At 53.4% G+C, this 26,286-nt stretch overlaps 3 protein-coding genes across 22 annotated transcripts in view; 2 read left to right on the forward strand and 1 right to left on the reverse strand.

Annotated features, from left to right (window-relative positions):
* Positions 1–14,423, forward strand: part of HMBOX1 (homeobox containing 1) — a 185,752-nt gene extending 171,329 nt beyond the window's left edge. For 11 of the 17 annotated variants that reach the window (XM_082468961.1, XM_082468962.1, XM_082468963.1 and 8 more), the window contains one exon: positions 500–14,423. In XM_082468961.1, coding sequence (XP_082325087.1) covers positions 500–637 — 138 coding nt within the window. In that variant the 3' untranslated portion in view covers positions 638–14,423. The remainder of the gene's footprint in view (positions 1–499) is intronic. The other 6 variants (XM_082468964.1, XM_082468950.1, XM_082468951.1 and 3 more) reach the window with 2 other exon arrangements.
* LOC309664081 (uncharacterized protein) lies at positions 2,161–19,560 on the forward strand (the record flags this gene model as incomplete). The annotated part of the gene is made up of 4 exons (XM_082469084.1): positions 2,161–2,244; positions 3,824–3,860; positions 4,417–4,567; positions 16,077–19,560. 4 exons carry the CDS (start codon positions 2,161–2,163, stop codon positions 16,144–16,146), a joined length of 342 nt encoding a protein of 113 aa, XP_082325210.1. The 3' UTR covers positions 16,147–19,560.
* KIF13B (kinesin family member 13B) overlaps positions 16,539–26,286 on the reverse strand; it is a 193,261-nt gene continuing 183,513 nt past the window's right edge. For all 4 annotated transcript variants that reach the window (XM_082468815.1, XM_082468814.1, XM_082468813.1 and 1 more), the window contains 2 exons: positions 23,900–24,782; positions 16,539–20,412 (listed from right to left, as the gene is read on the reverse strand). In XM_082468815.1, coding sequence (XP_082324941.1) covers positions 20,147–20,412; positions 23,900–24,782 — 1,149 coding nt within the window. In that variant the 3' untranslated portion in view covers positions 16,539–20,146. The remainder of the gene's footprint in view (positions 20,413–23,899; positions 24,783–26,286) is intronic.

Raw genomic sequence — 26,286 nt, forward strand, 5'->3', positions numbered from 1 at the left:
TATTTATTTATTTTTTAACAAAAAAGCATTTTTATCCGTAAGGTGTTGGTGTCTGTAGTTTTGTCTACTTTTCTCAGTTGAGTAGAGAGATGATACTAGGAATTCTGATAATCTGTTTGTAAGAGCACCAATCCAGAATTTAAGCTCACTAGTTTGGCCCTCATTAACTAGTGCTGTATTTGTTGCAAACTTGGAATGGTCCAGGTTTGATCATCATCCCCAGCAATCTTTCTGATAGAAGGAAAAAATTCTCAGCAAGAAAAAAACATTTCAGTGCTTTTTATTTGTTGAATCATAAAAATGCCAACCAGAAGTCTCTGGACCTATATCCATTCAGTGTCTACTTAAATACATTTCACCTCTATTCTGTCATGACGCCCCCAACTCTGTTTTGTCCCACGAATGTTCTGCCTCCCCTTGCCCGCAGCATGCCTTTCTGTGAGCTAGAGAATTTTACCAGTGCACTATTAACATTTGTTTCTTATCTCTGCACATTTAGGATGACAGCACTAGCCATAGTGACCACCAAGACCCCATCTCATTAGCTGTGGAAATGGCAGCAGTCAACCACACTATCTTGGCATTGGCCCGACAAGGAGCCAACGAAATCAAGACAGAGGCCCTGGATGACGACTGATGAGGGAGGATTGATTGGACACGAGAAGTTAACTTAGTTTAGACGTAGCACCTTAGCAGACTTTCCTCGGTCCTTAACATGTGTTCTTACAGTATAACTTGCAGTTTCTTGTATGTCAGTTAGCCGTTAGGGTCTTGTTCTGTGAAGATGGCATGGTGCCCTCAGCCTTTGCATATACTCTCTCAGTATTAATTCCCAGTAAATAATAACCAACCAACCAACCAACCAACCAACCAACCAACCAAACTTCCCTCTCCCAGCCCCCGAGGCTAGAAAATCTTGCTGCTCTGTCTTAGCATTCCAAGAAAGTGCTTCCAGGTATTTAGATAGCCCTCAGTTCTCAAATATTAGGCTGTGTGTAAAACCTTGGGTACCTTTAGATTCCTGTAACACTAGTCTGTACCCCTTTTCCTTCCCCGAGGCTGGTAGGATACAAGCTGAGGTAGTGTGGCCTAGGCTGGACAGACGCCATTTGGGGAGTACCCACAGAGTAAAAGGGACACTAGAACCCCCACCTCAGTGTGGGAAGAATCGATTTCCAGCTGCAATAAGCCGTGCCTCATAATAGTCACACTGTGGCTAGATTATACTTCTTTGGGTGCTGTGCTAAGAATGTCAGTGGAAACACTCGATCTCAGATTTTGGTTGATGTTAACATGCCTGACACAGACATCCTTTCCTCTCACAAGCTGTGTGACTTAAGTAGATAAAATACTGCCTCTGCCTTTGGGACCATGATTAAAACAAACAAACAGAAAAATGACAAAAAACAAAAGTCATTTAAAAAAAAACAAACCCACAAAGCCCAGCTTGAGAGCATTGTGAAAAAACATGAGCTGAATGTCTAACGGATGCTAAGTCCAGTTCTCAGAACCACTATACAGTACGTGGCACAGGTGCATGCCTGCCTGGAAAGGTGCTGGAGGTCGTCACGGAAGCTGCTTTGCCTCCTGTGTCCCCTTTCCCTGCTACCAAAAAAAGGCATTTCGAGGATGGAGCTAAGGTCAAAAGTGAGTGAATGAACTTCCAGTCTTTGTATCCATTAACTGAAGCCCCCTCAACATGAGAGGTTGATAGAGGACTTTATAGCGGGATTATGCTGACTGACTCTCACAAATGCAAATACTTTCCTAACTAGGAGCAGAAAAAAGCAGGGGACGTTTGCCACTTATGCCGTGGGTCTGCGAGATACAACAGGATGTGACTGCTTTGGTGTTCTCTTTACTCTGTCCTTGTAGAGGTGTGAAAAGCTATATTGCTACAGGCAATTTATTTAATAATTGGAAGCCATATTGATAATGGATGTGGTAATATTTGTAAAGTTTAATCTACTTTAAGCGGCAGTAACTAATGGAATTTTTTTCCTTGATCACATATGTAGCACTTTTGTTACTTTTTAAAGATATTTATATTTGATAAATCTTTTTTTCATTTTGAGAACTCAAAATACCAAACAGTGAACTTGAGTTATAAAGTCACCCTGTGATCACCTTGTCGTCCAGTAGCAAAATGATGAACTATTCATGCGTCCAAGAAAATTACATCTGCTGGCCTTGTATGAAAATGATCTCTTGGCATCCCGATTAAAGGACACACTGTCACTGTGGGTAAGAGGAAACAGCCTTCAGTGTAGCAGCGTAGGGTGCGTCTGAAGGAGGCACAGCTGCTCTCTATTTCCTGCCTCGTTCCCTCTCTCCTTCCTACAGACAACGAAGCCTCGTTTAAAGGGGAATATGGGCCTGGCTGTTAAGCAGGGCTTCGTCTATTTATCCATTGCCTGAAAGTGATTCTAAGATTGAAGGAGAGTGCCATTTCCTTACCTCTTCACCCTTCCTCCCCCACCAAATGTTTTCAACTTAAAACCATTGAGAGAGAGAATGACTGGCCGCCTTCATTTCTCCTTTCCTCAGCAGTGAGTTTGAACATCCGCCAGCTTCTAGCTGGTCTCACTGCACCTAAGGCACACGCTGATGAGATCGCCTCCACTGTCTGTTCATCCTGCTTATGTCAGTGTGAGGAAGCCTTTGAGAGGCATGAAGGTGCCACCTTCTATGGGTCTGTGACTTTACAGAGCTACAGGCAGGGCCTGGGCCCGCTCTTGTCCTTGGATTTCAGGGGGAAAATGTATATATTTTTTTCCAGCTTCCAAGAATTGAAGTAAAATGGAGTAGCCTTTTCTGTTTAACTATATTACTTGAACCAACGAATTCAAGAGTAGCATTTGTTATTCTCAGGAATGATCGATCCCCCCACTCATTTTCTTTCTCGGTGTGTTTGACTTTTTATTTCTATTAGGAGACGGTGTTATCTTTCTTTCCTCTGATATTATTTAGAAAAAATACAACATATCATCTTTCCATTTCGGTGGAATTTTGTCTGCTTATTTTCAGTTGAATCAGAAAGAAAAGGAGAGAGAAAAATATACTGTCTGACAAGCCACATCCATGATTTATTGTAAGGAGATTATTATAATTGATAGCTTCTTTAAGATGGGATTGCTGGTATCATTTGTGCTTGCTGGTCCTTTTAAAGAAACAGACTCAAACTGTAAAGGCAGCTGCAGTTTCTAAAGACACAGGGTGACTGCCAGAGAAGAGCTAAAAGGTTTCATTGATTTAAGACCTTTAAGGAAGGACAGAAAGCTTCAAAGAGTAAAGGAGAGTATCCATGAAGGCAGTACCAGGAGCTTACCTGGAAATCTGGGAAAAGTGAAAGAACGTGTCTGCCGGTGCGGCGCAGCATTGCCTTGGGTTCAGTAGGAACTGGAGGAAGGAGCCCTGCACGCGGACTTGTTTGTTTGATTAAAGAAGACTGCCGGTCTGCTCTAACATCTACTGCTTTACATATAACTTTTGCTTTTTCCCCAGAAGTGAAAATTTAGTTCTCTGGGGCCTCGATTTAAATCTACCATTGGTTTTTTGTTTGTCATCAGGTTTAGCTCTGCTCTCTTCTCCGGGCTACCTTAGTTCTTACAGTGGCATATGGAGCTGCCACTGTCTAATTTGTAATATCTTTGGGGAGTAAATTTTTTTCTTAAGCTTTTTCAGGCTTAAGAGATGGTATTAAAATAGAAACCCTAAACTGCTCTCTTACTGAAGGGAAAATAGCCAGGCTCTTAAAACATCCCATTGCGTGCTTTTCGGTTCTTCTGTCCTCTTTGCTCACTTCCTGCTGTACTTGTTTCAGGCCCCCGAGGACTCTTTCAGGGGCTGCTCCTTCCCAGGTGAGGAAGACTAAACGTGTCAGGTGGGGAAACCTTGCAAGCAGTTCAGGTAACTTGTCTGTTATTCTTTTAAGACACTTTCATTGAATTATACTGTGGTCACATGGGTAAATTTCCTAGCCTTCTTAAAACACAGCCTTACAAAGGGACGCTTTAAAGATGGACCATCCTAATGCCATTTCTGCCCATCTCTTGAGAACCGTAACAGCAGATGAAGGCCAGGGAGGGCTACACACTACACTCTGATCTGTGACCTTCCAGGACCCGTCAGTACCAAATAGACACTGTGGTTGGTTTCAGCAACGCCTGACCCCTTGAGGCAGTTTTCTTCACGGCCTCAGTCCTTTGGGTGGCCTCCTCCTGCCTGTGGAGCCTGTAGAGTTCCCACATGTTGTCGTTCGGTGGGTGGGCTCTCCCCCACGTCTCAGTGCTTCACAGAAAGATCCTCGAACAGGAAGCCCCCTTTAAGCTCAGGCGCGGTGATCACCTAAAAGGACGTGAGGGAGGGAGCAGCCCCTCGTATGGGAGGATGCAAACCCAGTCCTCCGTCCTGTAGGTTTATCATGGCAGCAGTTGGTGACGAACAGCACCTTTACCTCAAAAGGGACAACTCGTGAAGAGCTAGTGATACAGTTGCTTCCGTTCTCCCTGTTTGGCCTGTGTCTTTACACACTTCCCTCTTGGATTTCAACCATCAGGCACCAAGTGTAAGTAACTAGACTTTCATTTCATCAGGAGTCTACAGTCACATCCTCTCTGTCTGTGAACAACTCCTCTTCTCTTTTCCTCTGGGCTCCAAACCAAGGTCTCATCTTGAGCTGACTCCTTGCTGCAATTTTTTTATCCTCTGCAGCAGGCAGAGTAGGGGGGTGTGGTCCATCTCCCCACACACACACCCCTTCCTGTCTTGCAGCCCAGCTTTTTGACCAGCTACATATTCCGCTGACCAGCTACTCTCTCTGCCCACAACAGTGGAAATAATCCCTTTTTCATAAATGATACCCCACCCCCGTCCTAAAAATGTGAACGTCAAGTCCTTCTCTCTCTTTGGTCTTAAGAAGGGTTTGGGTAGAAGCAGTCTTCCCAGTTAACTCGTGGCTCTGCCTTTTAAAATTGCTGTTTGTCTCTTTTTGTTGTTGTTCAGAGAACCACCAGAGTATTTTTTTTCCCCAACGAGTCTCAACAGATTCTTAGGCAATAATTTTTCTTCTTATTGATGACCTTGTGCGCAGTAGCACTCTGCATTCAATAGTCCTGACCCTCTCTCTACTCGTGCGTTGGTTTTGTGTTAATCTCTGTGTGTGATTTAAATCTTATGTCACAGTGGTGATAGAGTTTGTCATTTTGTTGTTGTGATTATTAGTAATGTTTTACTACTGTATTCATTGGGGCTGCGTTGAGACCAGCCAAATCCATTTATAGCTTTACTGAGCCGCGTTTGTTTGTTTGTCAAGATTTCCCAAGTGAACGTTGGGCACATTGACCAGCTCCCGCTGGTGGTATCTCTGCGGGGCACAGGGGTGGGGTGGGGGGGGGGGATGCAGGGGGGCAGGGCTAGGAGCTGCGTAAGACATTCCTGTTTGTGTGCTCTCTGAATAACAAGGATGTTTACTCAGGATTCGGGGATCAGTCGTTAGCCATATTGAATTTGGCAAACTGAGCTGCATGCCCTGGAAACCCTCTTCTGTTTCTTAATCTCCATATTGTCTGGTTGCCGTTACCTGGTAATACCTAAATTACCCAGTTTAAAGGTATCGCACCATAATGAGAATGGGAGGTTTTCCCCGGGAGGCAACCGTGAATGCCCAGGTTATCCTGGAAGGATGGCCCTAACGGTGGTGTGCTGTCAAAGAAGGGGCCCTTTCTTTTTCTGTACTGCAGTCGCCTTCATGATAGGGTCTTCTTTTCAAAAGATGATAATCACTTAAGAGGAAAGATTTCCTTACTGCTCTCAAGAGAACTGCCGCACTAAGGTGGTGGCAAAGGCTTTTTAAAAACACATCAAGCCCATAAGTCCATTTTCCAGTCACAGAAACTCCTCTCACAAACAGGTTATACAAAAGGCTGTTCTTAATTCTCACAGGCTAAAAGTGATAAGCTACTACTCTTGCCGTCTTAGAGGGTCGACGGTTGACTCACTAATCGCCGGAAGCTTATAAACTGAGCAGTTTCCATAGCAGCCTAATTATTCTTCCTTAGTGGGGATGAGAAACAGCAGCAAAAGGAAAGCCAGCGCCCTTGAGAAATCCAGTTTCCTGGAACAGTGGTTTTCTCTTCCTAGCAAGAGGGGAATAAATACGGGAGGGAGGAGAGGGGAAATTTGGCTGCACGTGGGGATCTTGCATCCCCTTCTTATTGTCACCCAAAGACCTCGAGGACGCGGTAGGCGCCTTGGGATTCCAGGTATATGCCTATCCTGGGCTTCATTTTTATCATTCCTCCTGTGACACCTGGGGGGGCCAGGCAGTGAGAACTAAATCTGGTTCATTCCATTCAAGCGAAATCTAACTAGCATTTTTACACCCCGACAGTTGACCACACACGTCTCACACCCGTTATCTCATTAGCCAGCTCCCGAACAACAAGCGGAAGGGCACCTCTGCGGGGGGCCTTTGCCCTTCCCTCCTGACATCCCTTTTCCTTGGCAGTTACGGGAGCCATCTTGCCCCCGTCTGGACGGCAGCGTTGTGCCCTCCGGTGGGTGCGGGGCAGCAGCGGGGTGTGAGCCGCAGCTGCCCCACGCCGGCCTGGGCGCGGGCGAGTGTGCACGGCTCCACGGGCGCTTCACACCACTTCGGTACGCCAGCCCCCGTGACTCCACTTTCATTCTCTCTCTCTCTTAAATAAAAATGGCTCTATACAGCCATAATTAACTCTCAGATTCACGTTGGTGTGCTGTGAGCAAATGAAGGTTTGCCTGAATCCTTTCAAATTGTAACCATGGCGATTGAGGGGGGTGGCACAGAATGAATATATAAAAATATAACGACAATTGTTCTGAATGACTGAGTGTCCTCCTGACATGTAATTAGCTGTTTTAACAGCAAGATGTAGATTGGCATGGTCATAATTAAAAGGATTTCCGTCCTTTATGTGATTGAAAATGGCAGATCTCCCATTCCCTGTTCCCTTTTAGCACTAATGCTCCCAAGAACATTTGGAACAGCAACTCAGTAAACTAAAATAATGCCATAGTGTTCGCGTCCTCTCCTAAGTGAAAGAGAAGGATTTGGCATTATTTCAGCTTCAAAATGGAAGCCTTTGATCATTGCTCCCCATTTGACTAAGTCACATGAAACCTGTCGCTCACATCCAGTTCCAACCTGCTCCATCTATGGCAGGAACTACAACCAGAATCCCAAACTGAGTCAACCACTGATGAGGCCTCCAGAGTACTCTGTCCCACGTGCCAACCAGCCAGGGTCGCGTGTTGGCCTCACCTGATGTTTCCTGCTTCACGAGCTCCCTAGAATTCTACATTTTCCCTTGGTCGCTTGATATTTCCATTGCCGTCACCATCAGGAAGTGTTTTTCAAACAGGAGCTTACACTTGAGTTGGATAGGCTTTTCCTGAGCTAGAGCAGAAGACATGACACGAACACAGATGAATAAACTAAAACATATGGGCTGTAGAGAACTATGCGGCGTAAGTGGAATACTGTTGTTTGCAATGTCCTAACGTTACTGGTGGAGAAGGACACGTGTGAATGTCACCCAGGTTTGCTCACATCTCTGGTAATTACCAGCCTCCTCATGTCAGCAGCCTTTGGTTACCCTGAGTTTTCCCCATTGTTCTGCTGTGTCAGTGGGATTGCCCCCCCCTTGGCCCTTCCACATCCATGTTCTCTCTCTCCCACTTTCGTTTTCTTTTCCATCCACCTTGTCCCATGGAGCACCATGTTGTCTTGACACCATACACGGCCTGCCCACAAAGCCCGTGTTCTCACCCTGAGGCCTCAGGCTGGACGGGAGCTGCTGCGTCACTATCTAGCCTTTCTCTAGAATATGCCTTGTTTGGTTTTTCCCGTCACTTCAGTTACATGATCAAGAGTGAGTCTACACGAATACCAGCACCCGACATAGTGCCCAGTGGCCCTTCACAAGCTGTTTCAGTCCCTGCGGTTCCTGGCTGTGCTGGCGAGCCTGGCCCCTGAGCCCACCCTTCAGGCCTGGACACTCCAGGGTCAGGTAGCAGCCACTAAAGGAAATACAGCTCTTGTTTTTGTTCATACTTTCCTGCTTACCCTTTTACACATCTTTTCCCCTCTCCACATATCAGAGGGAATCCTAATCGAAACATTAAACTTCAGTTTCATAAAAATGCTGAGGTAGGCTGCTGCTTTCTAACTGTTCTCTCCCTTTAGCCCCAAATACACACACACACACACACCCCCACAGAATTTGGATATAAAGGTTCTGCCTTGGGATTCTTTTTTTTCCCCCTCAAAATACTTGCAATCAAATATATAGTAGTTGTGCTAGAACAGGAAAAATAATGCCATAAAGGGTTTTTACTCAGTGCTGCTTTTCCTACAAGATCTAAAAGTGACTTAACCCCGACTCCTGCACGCCACCTGCTTTCAAGATAGACGTGCAGTCATTGAGACTTCTTTATGGGATCCTATTGGTCTTCTGACAGCTGGAATGGTTGTGGGTTTATGACCCCAAAGACTAGCGTATCCCATCCCTTTTCTTATTTTCCCAACTGCTGAAAGATAACTATCTCCATTAGAATTGAGAATCTGTCTTAAGATTAGCGATTCTGAAAACTGACTAGATGAGTATAATTCTGTGATTTGTGAGACATGCATCCAAACAGCCAGCAGAACATTCTGATTATCTGCTTACATTCAAAGAAAATAGAATTATCACTGCAATTAAAACCTTCTAACACAATCTACTCTTTTAGGGATCAAAGTATTAGATGTGCTGCTTAAAGGATGGTGCTACGTAAAAAGAACTGGAGTTGGCAAGACATTTCCCTCCCCAGATGTTTCCACAGGCCACTTTGGTGACTCAGAAAAACCTTCACCACGTATTCCTTTACCACCCGCAGCCCCGCTAAAAAGAAAATAAAGCCAGCTTACCAAAATCAGTGAAAATACAGGTAGTGCTTACCCCTGAAATACGTATTTTTTTGGAAGAAAACACCAGAAGTAACCAGAGTAAAGATGCCGTCATTCTAAATCATCATCAACACTCAGACCTCCCAAGCATTCGAAGCTCGAAGTAGCCGCTGACACTTGCTAGCACGTCCTGTGTGCCCAGCACTGTGCTGTTTTCACTGTCTCATTGATTCGTGAAGATTCACAGACCGTACTGAGCAGTACCCCCTAAATGAAGTCAAGTAAAATCTCCAGTCACTTCTCTCATCTTGGTAGAACATTAACAGGATGTCTGCCTGGCCCTGCTGAGTGAAATCTCTGTACTTAACCTGTTCCTTTTGCTTGTGGGCATTGCCGGCTGATCCCCCCTGGTGCACTGTTGCCCCGCCGTCATTTCTGTGCCGACACTGGACCAGTGTCACTGTGACGATCTAGACACCAGGGCATCCTTTCTCCTTGGCCTTTCTTGTCTGTTACTCATGGTGACAGAAACGCAGTGAACGCAGTGAGGCTTGGCAGCTGTGACGCAAAACCTCTTGTTTCAAGTCCCCTGTCCCCATCTCCGCCTCTAGGAGGTGAACGGGAAGGTCTTGCCTTTTGCTGGGATGGAAGATCTTGGCTGTCACAGTCTGAGTTCTGAGGGGAACTCGAATATCCTAGCACTGCTTGGGTGTAGTTGCACTAAGTGGAAGCAGAGAATATTAAAAGCTCACTCTTCCTGTTCTCTCTCTATTCAGCTCTTGGAGCATTTCTTCAGTGCCTGTGTTTGGAAGTTTCGCTAAGCCATTCCAACTCAGTCCACTGTCCCTTCCGTCACAGTCACGAGAGGCGGCGGGGCTGGGCCAGTGCTTTGGAGATTGGAGGCTCTGGAATGCCAGTGTTGGATCAGTGTCTGCCCCGCCGTGGGCTCTCTGGCTCAGCGTAAGAACTTTCTGGTAACCACAGTCCAGCTCAGGGGCGAGCTGCCCCGGGGTCTGTGTGGCGTCTCAGTGACTGCTGTCAGGGACACGGGCTCTAAGCTGACCTGAGGACTCGGCTACCTAAAACCCATGCCCCTCCCTCCCCTGTTCTCCAGCTCTTTCTCTCTCAATAGGTGGTTCTCCAGGGGCCGGCTCTGTCACTTCTCTCTCTTCCGACCGACCCGCTTAGTCATGCCCTAAGCATCCTTGAAGCCCAAGAATGGGAACCACCCCAGGAGCCAGGCCTCGCTGGGAGTGGCGCTGGGAGAGGGTCCCCAGGTTGACCACTGGGGACTGGTGGCCCTTGTAATAGGCTCCTTGTTTCATTAGCTGGCTCGTGGCGGGGGTTGGTTATCCACTCCCCTCACCCCACCAAATAAACCCACCCTTAAAGGGAAGGGAAGAAGGCACGTGTGCTTTCCACTGAGGTGCTGATCCCGATTTGGCATCTCTCTGGTGGCAGTTGGGGGCACTGAAACTTCAGAAGGGAGGTGTGGGCTCTTCCCGAGGAAGGCGCACGTGACTCACCAGCCGGTGTGCACGCAGAGCTGGTCCCAGGACACCTGTTCTCTTCATAACTTCCCACTCCCTCCAGGTCAGGTCTAATCTCAGTCTGGTTTCTGGCTTCCTTTGAGCATGGAAACCTCTCCTTTTGCTTTACTGGAACTAAGAGCCCAGCATAAAGTTGTGACGCTTATTCTTCCACTTCATCATTCACTGAAGCTATTAAACTGGAAAGAGAACGGCATTAGTGCTGTATTAATGTAAACAGCAGCTACTCTAGTGATATTACCGTGAACGCGTTTTTATGCCAGATTCACGGGGGGGCAGGGCAGTACGTACGATAGGAGTGGACCGAATGAAGGTGAGGGAGCTGGGCTGCGGGCTCCTGTCAGAAGCATTATCGTTAGTTATCATTTGCCTTGGGAACCACATTCAGTATTGTTAGTCAGTGAACCCCTTAATCATGCATCTCTGAAAACGCGCACCACGAACGGAAACCAAAGGCACTGGAGGCGGGGCAAGAGCTCTGCCGGCACTGGCAGCTCTGGCCGGGCTGCTCTTGGTTGCGCTCGGTTCCCAGAACCCTCTGCTCGCAAGGGCCTCGTCTCTTCCTAGTAGTTTCTCTCGCACTGACGGTAGGAAGCGAGTCGTGCAGCCCGAGCCCCACCCCCAGCCCAGCGGCTGCGAGCCTAGAGCCGGCCACCCGCGCACCCCGCGCGCGCTGTCCGCTCCACCCGTCCCTCCTGCTCTGCCCAAGCCAGAAGGACAGAGGCCTCTGCTGGTTCACCCAGGCCGCAGGGGGGCCGCCGTCCCCGCCAGAAGACGCCGGGAGCATCACAGCCGCCTCCCCCGGAAGAGCCCACAGCCTTCTCTGATCCCCCGTGGGCTCCCCTCCCTCCCAAGGCCGTGGTCACGCTGGGTATGCAGTACCTTCCGAGGATGAACTTCTCTTTCTGTTTTTTAAGTGCCTACACAAGTTACAGACCTCTGGGACCCGCCAGAGAGTCGGCCTGTGCCCTGCCTTTGGCCCTTGGGGTGGGTGGCCACGGTGGCGGCCCCTCACCAGGGTCCCCGGGTTCTGCGGGCAGAACAACTGCAAGGGCGAGCACGCGGGCTCTGTCGCTCTTCCCTGTGCTGCTGCTTCACGGGTGTTTCTGCGGACGGGGTCCCGGTCCTGGTCCCAGAGACTGTGTAGGAGCCTGCTTAGCGAAGTCCGCAGCTGCCGAGCGAGCAAGCGGGAGAGCGAGACAGCCTCGGAGCAGAAGCCCGGGTGTGTCTGACAGCCGCCAGAAGGTGCGTCCAGACCCGACAGGCAGAGTCGATCAGAGCTATAAACAGGATGATGCATTTGCCGTCGGTCGCTGTAACCCTGGCTGCCTGTCCTCGTCCTCCCTTCCTGGATTTGAGGGGTCAGGCTGTCTGCCCACAAGGGCCCAGGAAGGCCGTCATCGGTAGGGGGTGAAACAAGATCAGAAGTGCATCTTTGAAAACGAGTGTGAGATTATTTGTTTGCTTTTTTAAAGTACTTTAAGTCTGACCTAAACGCGGGGCCTTGATCACGTGGTGGGCGGATGAGGAGGGCTCTTCTGTGGCCGCACTGTTGACACCGTGGCACCCAGCAGCGCTCGGATGATTGGCTGGTGCGTTAGAAGGGTTTTGCAGAATGGGAACAGTCCATCCCCAGGCACTTTATTTTCATTATGAATCCAGCATTTTTGTTCGGACAGCGGAGTAACCCATACACTGGGCATTCCCATTTAGCACGTACGGCATTTGCCAGAGGGACTGAGCTGGGTGGCGAAGGGGGGCGGTGGATGGAAGCGACGGTGGTGCGGGGGGGGGGGGGGGCGAGCACCGTCGTGGAGGTGGCCTGTGAGGCTGCCGTGGAGCTGCTGCCCCCGTGAGCCGAGCCCCGAGCAGACCCTTGGCGCTCCAGGCGCTGGGTCACAGGTTCCACGGCGCTTGTCAGCTCCCCGGGTTGTAGTTGAAAAGAGTGTGAGCGAGGTTGGCGCGAGGCTGAACTGGGGAGAGAGGAGAGGAGAGGAGAGGAGAGGTGGGTTTCTCTCCGCTCACCTGGACCGTGGGCGCCGGGCACTGGGGGATGGTTCCCGCCGCAGAACCCCACGCGGCTCCGTCTCCCTGGGCGTCCGTCGTAGGGTGGGAAAGCGAGGTGGGAAAGCGAGTTGACGGGGGTCATTTGATCAGATGCCAGGGATGCCTCGGGACTGCCGGAAAGTCTTTAGCATCCACCAAATACTGGAGTACCTGCGACGGGCTGAGTGGGGCCCCTGCGGGCAGGCGGGGGAGGGGGGAGGGGGGTTCGGGGCAGAGCGTCCCCCCTGCCTTCGCCGTCGTGTCTTAGTCTTTGTGTTTCCCTTTGGTGTCTCTGGGTCTCTGTCCCCATCTTGTGCACCATGTGTCCCTGAGGGGAGTCACACCTGTGTCTGAGTCTGCTGTAAGGTGTTCAGTCTACCTCAAGGGGTCATCATGGTCAACTCTGTCCCATAGCAATCCTTCCGGCGTCGCCACACACACTGGAATGTATATCTGCCCCGGCCCCAGCCCGCCTTCCTGTCAGTAACCTCCTGACCCCATCTTTTCCTCCGTCACCACAAACTCCTAGTGCAAATTGGATGCTGCTTTAAATGTGAAAACACTTGTTCAAAAGCTATAAAACCTGAATGAAAGCTAAAGCTGAATTTATAAGCCTTGTTGCATATGAGCCAAAAGTGCAAAAAGCTCTATATAATGAACTAACCTGCCACTCGTATAAATATAAATATATATAAATATATTAAAATCAGACTGTTCTACAAAATTGTGTATTTGTATTTTTGTGTACGTACAATTTTCTGCTAAGCAGAAGGAGGATGTAGTATAGGATGCCGTGAGAAGAGATTTGGTTTAATCCTATTTCTTTGTTACTTATTTTTGTTAACATCAGACGCCTGTCTTCGTCTCACGTGTAATGACCCCGTCTGGAAAGCTGCAGTATCTCTCTTCCTTAGGGGCAGAGTCCATGAGAGGATGAAATGCGGGGTGGAGAGAGTTGTCCTGGCCACCGGACACGGGGCAGTGGCCCAGGCTGCCCGGGAGCCACTCGAGGCCCTAAGGCGGGACTGAGGGAGGTTGCAGGGAAGCAAAAATCCCGTTTCTAGACATCAGCTTCCAAACAGACGGTCAGATCTAACGCAGATGCCCCACCAGCCACTGGGAGGGGACGCGGGACCTCTCGGAAGTGAGGGACAGGGCCTCTCATCTCTGGGCCAGGAGGCTGCCCGGAAAGCAGCAGGGGCTACGCCTGGCGGTGCTGCCCTGCTCACCGGCCCTGGGCTCCCCGCCCCTCTTCCAAGGAGTCGCTGCCTTTTTCAGATCAGGTTACAAAACGCCTCCCCTCTGCCGAGCTGCTGGCACTTCATCCCCCAGGCCTCCAGCCCCAGTTACCTGGAGGGTCTCAGAACCCACCTTCCCGGTGCTAACACCCAAGAGGGGGTGGCGTGGCTGCCAGCAATGGCCAGAAACCGCCCATCGGACAGGCCGGGCCGGAGGACAAGCTCCGCGTGCCCAGGACAGCCGGCCCTCCCACCACAAAGGCGTCCAGAGGCCCCGGCCTGGGCCTGCCCCTGCTGCCCACCCACCTCTCAGCCCCAAGACAGTCCCTCGTGACGTGAACCTTCTCTAGGGAGAGCGATACTGCACCTTCACCTGTGGGACTCATATTTATAACAGTGTGTAATGACTGTAGCAAACAGCCCTTGTTTCTAGATGTAAATGGTCAAAGAAACGAGTGCTCTATCGTATTGATTAAAATAGTTCCAATGAGTCCTGTATCATTGTATCTCCTATTCTGGATTAGTGCCTTTTGGACAGTAGACTGTTCTGTAATTAAAATGTAGTATACTGCTTTTTTGTACAGTTTTGTTTTAATAAAACTTTTTTTTAATTTGTGTTTATTTTAGTATTGTACCTATTAGAGAATAAAATGTATAACTGAATGAAGACTGGTTGGATTTCTTTGAGTAAGAACAGTCATTTGGGAAGTGCCCTGCCACTTCTGTTCTGAACATCTGTCCCTTCGTGCTTTGAAAACGGACTGGTGCCCCAGAGACCCGAGGACACTTGAAAGGGTTTAAGGGGACAATCAAGCACTTCCTCGTTGAGGGAACGTCAGCCGTGAGTCCAGCCCCTTCTCCTCCAGCCTGTGCTCCCTTCGTGTCTGCCCTGAATCCCCCAGGAGAAGCCATCTCTTCGCGTAGCTTCCCCGCCTGTGGTCCCCTCACTATAGGCACCATCCTCCCACATCCTAAAACCACTGGGATGCTGGAAGCTTCTCTTCCACAAGGACCACAGCCTTGGACTTTGCTGAGCCGTGAACTCCCACTTCAGGCCATGCCCCGAGCACCTCATTTTCCTAGAAGAGCCATCTTTCCTGGGGCTTCACCTTTAGCAGTAAAAAAAAACAACATGAAAAAAAGCTGAAGCTTTGTAATTTGTGTTTTCTCTAAGGCGTCCAATGGTTGGGAGCCAATTCTTGAGCAGGACTGAAGGATCGGGTGCCCAAGCTCCCCTCTCACCCGACAGGCTCGGATAGGTTTAACGACCCCTTCTCAGGGAGACGCAGTCTGTTTTCTCATTATGCATAACTAGAAAAGACTCTGCAAAACTTTAAGCTGCCCTCAAACCCTAAGTTGCCAAAGTAGACGGGCGGGTTTTCGGGGGATGGGGAGGCCGAGGACCCTCCCCACCCTATGCCCCTCTACTGAGGCCAAAACTGCGCCTTCTGGTTCTGTCCTTCAGGCCCCACCTGCCCCCAGAGCACCCCTCCCCCCGCCTCGTCCGAGTCCTCCAAACACACTTGCCTGGAGGTAACCTCCTCAACCCCTGAAGCTCTGGGGCCCCTCTTGTGGGCGCCACGCTCTAGGTTCTGCAACCATGGGACTTGTCCAGCGACACCAGGCCTGGTGCAGGACGGCGCACACACGTTCCGAGGGACCCAGTAGCGAGAGAGTGAACGAACTAAACGTGACATACCCACTAGCGCCCATTTTGGGGTCTGAGCAACCATGAAAACCCCACAGCCTCATGCAAAGGAGATCTCATTGAGTTGCAAGACAGTAAGTAGCGGCTCAAAAAATAAGATTTACCCTAGGAGCTAAATCAATCTGAGACTCTTGCCTCAGAGCTGGATAGCTCCTGGCTGCCAAATTTCTGTCATTATTCGGCAGTGCTTATCTCTGAGAACAAGTCTCAGGCACTTAGGAATACAAACAAGTCCCGCCAAGACGTGCTCTGACTGGTGGCCACCTCTAATCGGCCCTCCCCGTGGCTGCAGCCCTACGTTTGCAAGTACCTTTCACAGCAGGCGCAGGCGGAGTGATTCACCGATGCAGGGCCACCAGCGTCCTCGCGGGTGTGGGCTGGGCTCCTGGACCACGAGCAGGACCCTGCAGGCCATCTCGGGAGGCCTGCTTCTCTCCCTGGCGCCGGTTCGAGCCCACGCTGGGCTACAGCTGGGTGCCACGTCCTCAGGATGTTGGCCTCAGGGGCAAGCAGGGCCCAACAAATGCCATCGGGCTTCACAGCCTGTGGGGACTGGACCCGCCGGTGTCCACAGCCATAATCCTCCTGCCCAAAACATCTCGTTGCAGAACCTTCGAGGGTCCACTCACCTGCGCAGCAGTGGAAAGAAGTCCTCTGCTCCCCAGATGCGGCGTCTGACATGGGGCCCAGCATGCAGGTCAAGGTGCACAGTGGAGCTGAGGCGTGAGAGCTGGGACACCCCTGTTCCAGAGAAGCGGTCTCCCGGCTGGGTAGCCCAGAAGCTCCGATTACCTTGAATGTAAGGCCATCAAAAACTTTGTTGGTCCTTGGCTCCTGAAAAAGATCTCAACCCACTGGCCGCGGAACCAAATCACAAAGAGCGCTGGGCTGTGGAGGTGTGCTCAGGGGACCCGCTGCCGCCCTGAACCTCTGTCTTCTAGTCTCGGCCCTGAAAAGCCCCGCCCTGATCACTCAGAACCAGGTCACAGCTGCCTGTGGGACAGCCGGGAATGAGCCCAAACACGCCTGCCTCAGGGTCGGGGAGAGGAAGGCAACCAGACGACCGACGCAGGCAGGAGACCAAATGGTTTTATTTAGAGGCTGTTGGTCATGTGACGGAAAGGCATATACGGTACAAAATTACAGAGGTTTAGTTCATTATACAGTACAAATCATTAAGTCTTTACAATTCATTACAGAGTCTTTGGATTTTTCTTAACTCCCATTTCATGTGTAGCAAATCAATACAGTCTCCCAAACAAAATCACTCCTTTATGTGAACCCGTCATATTTACAGAACTCCACGCACAGAGATGCTCCAAGACTCTCCCAACACGATTAGTCAGCAGCACGCAGAAGGCATGAAGGATTCCTCCGAGAGAAGGGTGCACATGGGGACAATGGGGGCAGTGGAGTCAAGGGTCTCAGGCCGCACAACCCATCCCGGAGAGATGTCTGTCCATCTGAGGAGCGACGGACAGACAGGCGGGGCGGTGATCCTGGGAGCTGGCGGCGTGTGAGAGCAGGCAGGCCTCGGGCAAGTGTGGCTCATCATAGCCGAGAAAATATGCACCCGTGGCCTCCTGGTCAGTTTCACAGACGGGGAACTTTAATCCAAGAGGAGGAAGTAAGGGGGGCTGGGGGGACGTGAGGGTCTGAACACCTCCTAGGCCTTTCCGGCTCTGCAAGGGGCCCGCTTACAGCTCACCAAGCACAGGGGCCTGACCCGCTGGCCGGCCACCCCAGCCCCCCGCCAGGTTCTCTCGCCCTCCTGCTCCCTCCGGCCAGGCCGGGCATGGGGGACAGCCACCCGCACTGCCCCCCGCAGTCCTCTGGGGTCCGGGCCAGTGACCGTGTGTGTACAGAGCAGGAGGCAGAAGCCAGGAGGGCTCCCGCCCGGCCTTGACCTGTCCTCGCGCGGCTGGGAGCCACAGACGGACGGTCCCTCCCCAGCGCCACGCAGCCGCCGCTCCTGCTGTCTTACTAAATCCCGGAACCTGACCTGCTGGGAACCGCATCAGGGATCCTAATGCTGACATTTATTTAAAATTAGGTCTGTGTGTTAGTAAGGCGAGGACAGAAGACGCAGGGAAGGGGGAGTCCCTCCCTCCACCCTCCGCCCAATAACTCAGGGTGCGGGGACTGCCCGGCTCCTGGCTTTAGGGACCGCAGCTCTTCCATTCACAAGCTAACACGAGTCTGCACCAAGGAGCAGGGCGGGCTTCCTTCACCACCCGGGAGCAGGACGGTACCCCCGCCCCGAGCTGCCCAGGAAGCCGGCGGCAGCAAGAGAGAGGCCGAGAGCGTCCCGGGAGCCCCCGCTCCACCCACCAACACAGCGGCCCAAAGGGATGTGCGGGTCATGGAGCCAGAGGGCGGGGGTCGGGACTGCCGGCCCCGTACCCCTGCGAGGACCCAGCACGGCCCCCACGCCCTGCTCTGCTCTTCCAGGGGCCGCCTCACTGCCCTCCAGGGTCCCGGGCCAACCAGGGCCCAGAGCTGGGTCAGGAGAGCCAGGCCAGCAGCTGCCTTCTGCCAGCAGTGCTGACAGATGAGAATGCCCAGGGCGGCCCGCGTGTTGCTCTCTGGCCGCGGGAAGAGCTCACCAGGAACGCCAACGGGACAACGTGGCCTCTCTAACGCCACCAGCGCAGGCCCAAACCCGATTCATTCTGAGAAAACCCCAGGCAAGCTAGGAGCTACAGACTCGAGAGCAGCGACAGTGCTTTCCTCCCAGGAGAAAGCACCACCTCTGCACACAACGGGCTCTGGCCACTGCCCCCAGTCCCGGCAACACAAGGTCAAGGGCTCTAAGGAAACGCTGCTTCCCTGGGGGCAGAGATGCTGGGCAGGGCTGGTGGGACACTCTCAGGCAGGCGGAACTGGGGACGTTTGAAAAGCAGGCCCCGGGAGGAGGCGGAGGGGAGGCCGGGAGAAGGGGAAGGGCGCCTGAGGCCTCTCCAGACAACAGGGCTCCTCCTGGCCCCCCGCGAGCTCCGGCCAAAAACCTGCTCAGGGCAGTGACTCGGCTGTCATCTCTTCCACTTCAACTCAACTGACGACGAAAAGAGCCCAACCCTTCACATCCCCCGACTGACCGTCCCAAGCCCGTTCTGCGAGGTTGTGACGCCCGTCACAGGGCAGATGGGCCCCAGCAAGTACTTGGCTCCGTAAATGAGGGTCACAAACACCCAAACCACCTTCCATTTCTATGGCGTCTTCTCTCCAATGCGCCGGGTGCAGACTTTCTGCCCCCCCGGGCAGGTCACCTGAGGGTCTGGGAGCGAGAGCCGCCCTCCCAGGGAGCGGTGGTGCTGGCATCCACGGAGGAGAACCTCGCACTGAAAACAGGCCTGAAGGAGAGCTTCCGTGCGGGCAAGGAGCTTCTGCAGAAGAGCTGGCACAGAGTTGGGAGCGCTTAATTCAGGGACACGGCCGGCAGGTGTCCCTCGGAAAGCCAGCTGAGGACAGGAGGGAGTACAAGTGGTGGCCCGCCACAGACCTGGGGCACCAGGTCACTGGGCCACCACGCTGGTAATCCCAGAGGCACCGGTGGAGAAAGGGCTCTGGACCAGGGCTGTCCTGGCGGGGCCAGGCGATGCTCTGGGATGATTCACGCCATCCCCAGCGCCATCCGGACCGGCCTGGCCTGTGGCTCTGCGAGGCTCCCAGGGATAAACCCCGCCGGCAGAGGGGTGGGCAGCTCTCCCTCCGCCTGCCAGGCTGCAGCCCCAGGCTGGGCGGGCCTCAGGGCACAGAACCGCCACAAAGCTGAGCTGGTCTAAGGACCCCCCCAGAACCAAAACCGCACCAAGGCCACGATGCCTCTGACCGACTTTGTCACTGACCACAGAAGCACAACAAAATTCTCCAAGTTTTCACTGTCAGCTCAGAGTAAGGCCACTTGTGTTTCTGCGATAAAGGACACAAGGAGGAGCAGCGTCCTCCGGGAAGCCCGCCCGAGGCAGGAGGCTCGCAGCTCCCGAGCGGCCACAGAGGCTGGCGACGCAAGGCAGGCCCTGGGCACTCACACCGGGAGGATGATTGTGGCTCGCGAACAATTTCGGATTTTGAAAAAATAAATATAATAAATATATTCCAAGAACTCTGTTAAGGGAATAAATGGCAAAGAGAAAAAACTTCCTGGGTATAAAGACCCTAAAACACCCACAAAGAAAGCTCTAAGAAACCCCGTGGAAAGGAAGAGGGAAAGGCGGGAGGGGGCAGGCCCAGGGCCCCAGGCACTTGACGTAGGGAGGGGTGCTGGGGGCTACGCGGGTGCAAGGCGCCTCCGCGGGAGGAAAAGGCACGAGTAACGATTATGCTTTAAATTAAGAGGTTAACGGGGTCACCAGCACAGAAAAAAGAGCCACAGCGGCCGCAGTCGGGGCGGCCCCAGGCCCTGGAAGACGGCGGAACCCCGCTCTCCACAATCCGGGACCACGCTGGGCTCCTAGAACCTTCCACCCGCGGCCCGGCTGCGACGCCGCCTCACTCTCTGGGGAGAGGGAGAAACAGGGAGAGGTCACCAGCCCCACGACGGGCAGAAAGCATTGCCGGCCTGTCCCCACGGAGAGGGGCTGGAGGGCCCGCCCGGGGCTGTCCCCGCAAAGGCTCGGAGGGGCCCCGCGCCCTCTGTCCGTCGCCCAGGAAGGACGGGAGGCGGCCACCCCGCCGCTCAGCTGGCCCAGGACTTGCGGTTCTCCGGGTTCCCGGGGGCGCCCTCGGCCTTGGCCAGCGCCGCCGTCAGCGAGGCCAGGTTGGTGGCGGAGCCAGACAGCGCGCCGCTCCTGCGGGGCTCGGGGGCGCCTTGCGGCCGGAGCCCCGCGCTGCGCCGCCGCCCTGCGCACACGGCCCTGCGCACGCGGCCCGGCCTCACCAGCAGCCCGTAGCCGGGGTTGCACTTGAAGTACTGCTTCCCGCCGATGGAGCCGTCGTTCTTACCTGCGGGAAGGAAGGAAGGAAGGAAGACGTGGAGGTGTCTCCCCGGCCCGTGGGACCCCCGTGCGCCGAAACCCGCACAGCCGGTCCCCGTTGAAGGAGCGGGGCCGGGGCAGTGCCTCCCGAGCAGCAGCAGAGGTGGTCACTGCGGACAGATCCCGGTGGCCTCCGGCACGGCCAGGGCCTGTCACTTCTGACGCCCACGTGCCACCAAGGCAGAGCCCGCCCGCTCGCCCCGCCCTCGGCACCAACCGCTGTCAGTCTGGACAGTCAAGATGCAAACCTAGGATGGATGTCGTGAGTAGAACGATTATTTTCCCTAAATCTATTAGATGGAAACTGGCAAATTACCAAACTGTAGCTAGTGAGATGTCACGCCTGGTGTGTCAAGATGGGAGAAGATGTCTCCTTGGTAAAAGCAAACAAAAAATGCTTTAAGGTGAAGGACAGCACTGGGAGGGGGGCAAGGTGGGAGCTGATCCCTAAGTGTCCACAGACCGTGGTGATGGGTTGCTGGGGAACGTGATCTCCGCAGCAAAGCAATCATGAATGGTCCACACTCACTGCCTGCACCCTGCAGCCTGCCTCCTCCCTTCCTCCCTCTCAAACAGGCCCACCCTCCACCAGCTCCTCTCAAGGTCAGCAGGAGTCACTCGGTCCACCTCTCGACATATCTCACAGGTGACCTGTCGCTCTCCCCTCCTGCCTCCCTCTCGAAGGCGGGGGCCTGTGTGTGGCCCTGCCCTGTCCCTTGGAGGCTCGCCCGCCCAGCCTGCCCTCCGAGAGCCCTGATGCCTCTTAGCTGCGTGTCCAGCCCGAGGTGGCCCCCTGACTGCTCTTCTCTACCGGGCATCCACCCCGCACGCCCAGTGCCCCCTCCTGCCGGAACTCTGCTTCCTCGGGAGCACGCGCTCTCCCTGCTCTCCTCACAGCACTCACTACTATCACACTTTGTTTGTTTACTCGGCAGTTCTCTTCCCTCTAAACCGTAAGTCCAGGGAAACCAGAACTTCGTTTTGCTCACCAAGGTGTCCTCGAAATCCAGGACAGGGACTGGAACACAGTAGGTGCTTAGTATTTATTTGCTGGATGAATTCGTCTGTTCGCTAATCCCCCTTTAATTCTTGAGGCTCAATTACAGATAGAAATGTCTTTCCCAATTCCCCTTTGCATTTCAGCAGAAATGGAGTTTAAAAAATATTCCAGCCTGTGCTGCACTAGTCTTCTACCTCTTCCATTTTATGACATTCTTGGCCAAAATTATCTTTAAAGACAGTGATTTCACAGCTGAGCCTAGGGGCTGAGAGACAGTCACTGGGGCCTGGGGTTCACTGAGCCCCCTCCCCCAGCCCTCACTCTGCTGGACCAAAGGGCACCTCCTCGACGCCCTCCCCCCTGCTCCTCACTGGCGACACCCAGCAGGCCACACAAGCTCTGCTAAAGCCCATGTCCACAGCCTCCAAGCCTCAGCTCAGGGAGCGGCTGCCCCACCCTGGGACACGCTGCTGGGAGGGAGAAAGGCAATCAGGCCGGCCGAGCTCAGCGTGCTAGACACAGAGTGAACTCCCCACCGTATCTCCTCAAGAGAAATGAGTGTGTCCACACAAAAACGTACACACGAGTATTCCCCAGAGCCTTACTCACAACGGCCAAAAAGTGGAAGCTACCCAAACGTCCATCAACTGCCAAGTGGATGAACAACGTGTGGAAAATCCCTACAGTGGGACAGTATCGGCCGTAGAAAGGAATGAAGTGCTGACACAGACCACAACTGGCTAAGCCTGGGAAACTCGGGAAGTGAAATAAGCCAGTCACGAGAGGCCGGGTATTTATGGCTCCATTTATGTGAAAGTCCAGATTAGGACCTTTCATATCAATTTAGACAAAAAGTAGATTAATGGTCACCTGGGGCTTGGGGAGGGTAGTGTCTTGCTAATTGATATGTGGCTTCTTTTTGGGGTGATAAACCCATTCTAAAATTAGGTTGTACAAATCTGGAAATATACTAAGAACCAATGAATTGTACACTTTAAACAGGTGGATTTTTTGGTATGTAAATTGCATCACAATAAAGCTGTTTAAAAAAGAAAAGAATCTGCAGGCCATTTGCTACAACATGGATGAACCCACAGGGAATTATGCTAAGTGAACTAAGTCAGACAGAGAGAGACAAATACTGTATGTTACCACTTACATGTGGAATCTAAAAAACAAAACAAATGAATGAATATAACAAAACAGGAGCAGACTCACAAATATAGAGAACAAACTAATGGTTACCAGTCAGAGACAGGGAAAGCAGGAGGAGCAAGACAGAGGTAGGGGGTTAAGAGGTACAGACTACTATGTATAAAATAAATAGGCTACAAGGACATATTATACGGCACAGGGAATATAGCCAATGTTTTATAATAACTTTAAGTGGAGTGCAATCTATATAAATTTTGAATCACTATGTCGTGCACTGGAAGCTAATATTGTAAATCAACTATACCTCAATTTAAAAAAAAAAAACTGGGGGACTTCCCTGGTGGCGCAGTGGTTAAGAATCCGCCTGCCAATGCAGGTGACATGGGTTCGAGCCCTGGTCCGGGAAGATCCCACATGCCACGGAGCAACTAAGCCCGTGCGCCACAACTACTGAGCCTGAGCTCTAGAGCCCGCGAGCCACAACTACTGAGCCCATGTGCTGCAACTACTGAAGCCCGTGCGCCTAGAGCCCGTGCTCCGCAACAAGAGAAGCACCGCAATGAGAAGCCCGCGCACCACAATGAAAAGTAGCCCCCGCTCGCCGCAACTAGAGAAAGGCCGTGCGCAGTAACGAAGACCGGACACGTTCAAAAATAAATTTAAAAGAATAAATAAATAAATAACTGGCAGGACAAAGTATATATTTCCTTAAACCCTGCCCTCAGTTTTTCTGAAATGATGATCTCTTGGCTTGGAGGCAGGCCATTCTATAAGGAGACTTGAGAGACTGGTGAGCCCACAAGGCTCTTCGATCATCTCGCCTTCTGTCCTCCCCCTGGGGGCCCAGGAGCCTTGGGGTGTCTTAGGAACACCCGAGGCATCTGAAGCTCCACATGGGCATTGGTTTTTGTAACCTGAGCAAGCACAGCAGACAGAGCTGCTGTGACAGTTGAAATGCAGACGCTTCTGTGACTTAAAAAAGAAAAATCAGGATTTAAATTCACTACCAAATCAACAGTAGCTTTCAGTTAAGGTCTTTGGTTTCTGAGAAATTTCTGCAGATTAAAAAAAAAAGAGAGAGAATCTGACTCTGAAAACGCTTAGGAAACTCCTATCTAGAGAAAATTGCTCATTTTGGAAAGGGGCGACCCAGGGGCTCAGAGACGTGAACGATGTGCCCAAGGGCACACAGCAGGCGCTGGGCGGTGCGGGGCAGGGCCGGCCCTTTTCTGCCAGACCACGGTGGGCACAGTGAGTCGCCCCGGGGACCCGGAACCTGTCCCAAAGCAGCGGCACTCACCTGTAGGTAAGTCTAGCTCCACTCCGACCCATGTGCCCTCCTGGAAGTCAGTGGGCCCCACGTATCTCACGACGCCCGTCTTGTTGGTGCCCACGGTCACGTATTCTCCCTCTCTGAGCCACTCTGGGACCTCACTGGCTTCTTCAGAATCCGAGGAGACTTCCAACCTTACCGGGGCCTGTGCCCCAGCGCTGCCGTCGCCCGGGCCCCCTGAGGCCAGCGGGTCCTCCTCACTCCCCAAGGGGCCGCCGGGGTCCCCGCCGAGTATGCGTGTGAATGACTTCAGCTCCGAGGCCCGCACCTTCTGGATCCTGAAGGGAGGGGCCGGAGCGGGCGGCTGGCACCGGGGGTCAGCAGGCGGCGGCGGCCTGGAGACGTCGGGCCCTGGGCCGGCGGCCGGCTTCGCCTGGGGCTGGGGGCTCTCCGGCTTCTGGGGGGCGGCGGCAGGGTCACTCCTGCCCCGCCGGTCAGGCGCGGGGGGGCCTGCCGCCTCGTCCCGCTTCACCGCTGCAGCCCCGACGGGGGCCACGGCCGCGCCGTCTCCCGGTGCCATCCGCTCCGCCGGGCCGGGCAGGGTGCGGGACGTGACGGGCGCGGCCGGGGGCTCGGGCTCGGGGGTGGCCGGGCTGGGGCCGGGCGGGGGCGACGCCGCAGCATCCAGGCCGGGGCCACAGGCGTCCGACAGGGTGGCGCTGGAGACGCTGTGCGAGAAGTAGCCGCTGGACGCCTCACTCAGGGGGCTGGGCGGCCCGTCCGCGCCCTCAGGGACCGGGGAGGTGGGCGCGGGTCTCGGGGGCCCGTCGCAGGTCTTGGGCGAGGGGGCGGCCGGCGAGGCCACGGGCACGTCGGGGGCCCCGCGCAGCCCCGCGCTCTCTCGCTGAGCCTGGAGCAGGGAGGGGAGAGTTCACAGTTAGGCGTCCGCTCCCCAAAGCCTGGAGACCAATGCTGTTGTCAGCGGGGACATGACAGCTCCGACGGTGGGACAAGCGCAGCCGTGCAGCAGGGCGGACCCGGTTCCCACCTCAGTTCCCCTGTTCTGCCGTGCGACCTCCACGAACCAGACACGCAGGCCGACAAGGCTCCACGCTGGCGCTGCCCCAGCCGCGACTGGGGGCTAAGCTAGACGGCCACGGGTGCCCCTCATCGCCTCTCCTTTCCGTAAACTGCAGATCGTAACGGCTGCCTGTGATGGCATGATTTCTAGTTAAGAGTTCCATATTTGGTCCTAGTCTTGTTTTCTGGCACAGAACTCCCAAAACCCTTGGGGTTTCCTAAGTGGTAATAACAATAAGGGCTTCTCCATACTCATAACGAGGCCATTTCAGCCACATCTGAGTTTGTTAAGGGGGTGACTTTTGGAAAACCCCCAAGGAAGGGGGCTGGTTGCCAGAGGGAACAACCATGTGACTAGAGGATTGGAACTTTCCATCCCACCCCTGACCTCTGGGGAGCGGCTGAAGGCTGAACTGGTCACCAATGGCCAGTGATTGAATCAACCATGCCTACACAATGAGGCCTCCGTAAAAACCCAAAAGGCCAGGGTTTGGAGAGCTTCTGGGTTGGTGAACGCGTGGCGATCTGGGGAGGGCGCTGTGCCCAGAGAGAGCGTGGAAGCTCCCCACCCTTCCCCCACGCATCTCTCCCAGCTGGCTGTTCCTGTGTTACATCCTTTTATAATAAACAGATAATCCAGTAAGTAAAATGTTTCTCTGAGTTCTGTGAGTCACTCTAGCAAATTGATTCAACCTGAGGAAGGGGTCATGGGACCCTCTGATCTGGAGCACACTGGACTTGGCATCTGAAGTGGGGACAGTCTTGTGGGGCTGAGCCCTCAACCTGTGGCATCTGACACTGTCTCCAAGTAGATGGGGTCAGAAGCCGAGTTGACTGTAGGACACACAGCTGGTGTCCAAGAATCGCTTGGTGGTGGGAACCACGCATACGGGGCGGCCACCTCGGCAACGCGGTACAAGGCAGGCAGACCAGGCCCTCACACAGAGCGTGGCACACGGCAGGCACACACCTCCCAGCGCCTCCCACTTCCCTGCACTCAGGCTCAGAACTCCTGCCCCCGTGTGAACGGATCCCCCTGCCCAACACCGACTCCACGGGGAGACTGACAGCATCGCTGGAGGCCAGAAGAGCACTTTCCTCCTGCAAAACTGAAATGATGGTCTCACTGGAGGATCTGGAAGTGCCAGGGCACAGCTCCACCAGCTCGGGCGGGAAGCAACCACCCTGGGGCCTGCGGGCGGGGAGGCAGGGGGAAGAGGAGGAACAGAGGCTGCCTGCAGGCTGTGCCCTTCCTCCGAGAGGCCGTCTTTCAAGCTGCTGCTCAAGGCTGGTCCCATGTCACAGATCAGGGCGTCTGGTCCCGGGGGACTCAG

This window comes from Balaenoptera physalus, assembly GCF_965194825.1.
Source record: "Balaenoptera physalus genome assembly, chromosome: 7".
NCBI lineage: Eukaryota > Metazoa > Chordata > Mammalia > Artiodactyla > Balaenopteridae > Balaenoptera > Balaenoptera physalus.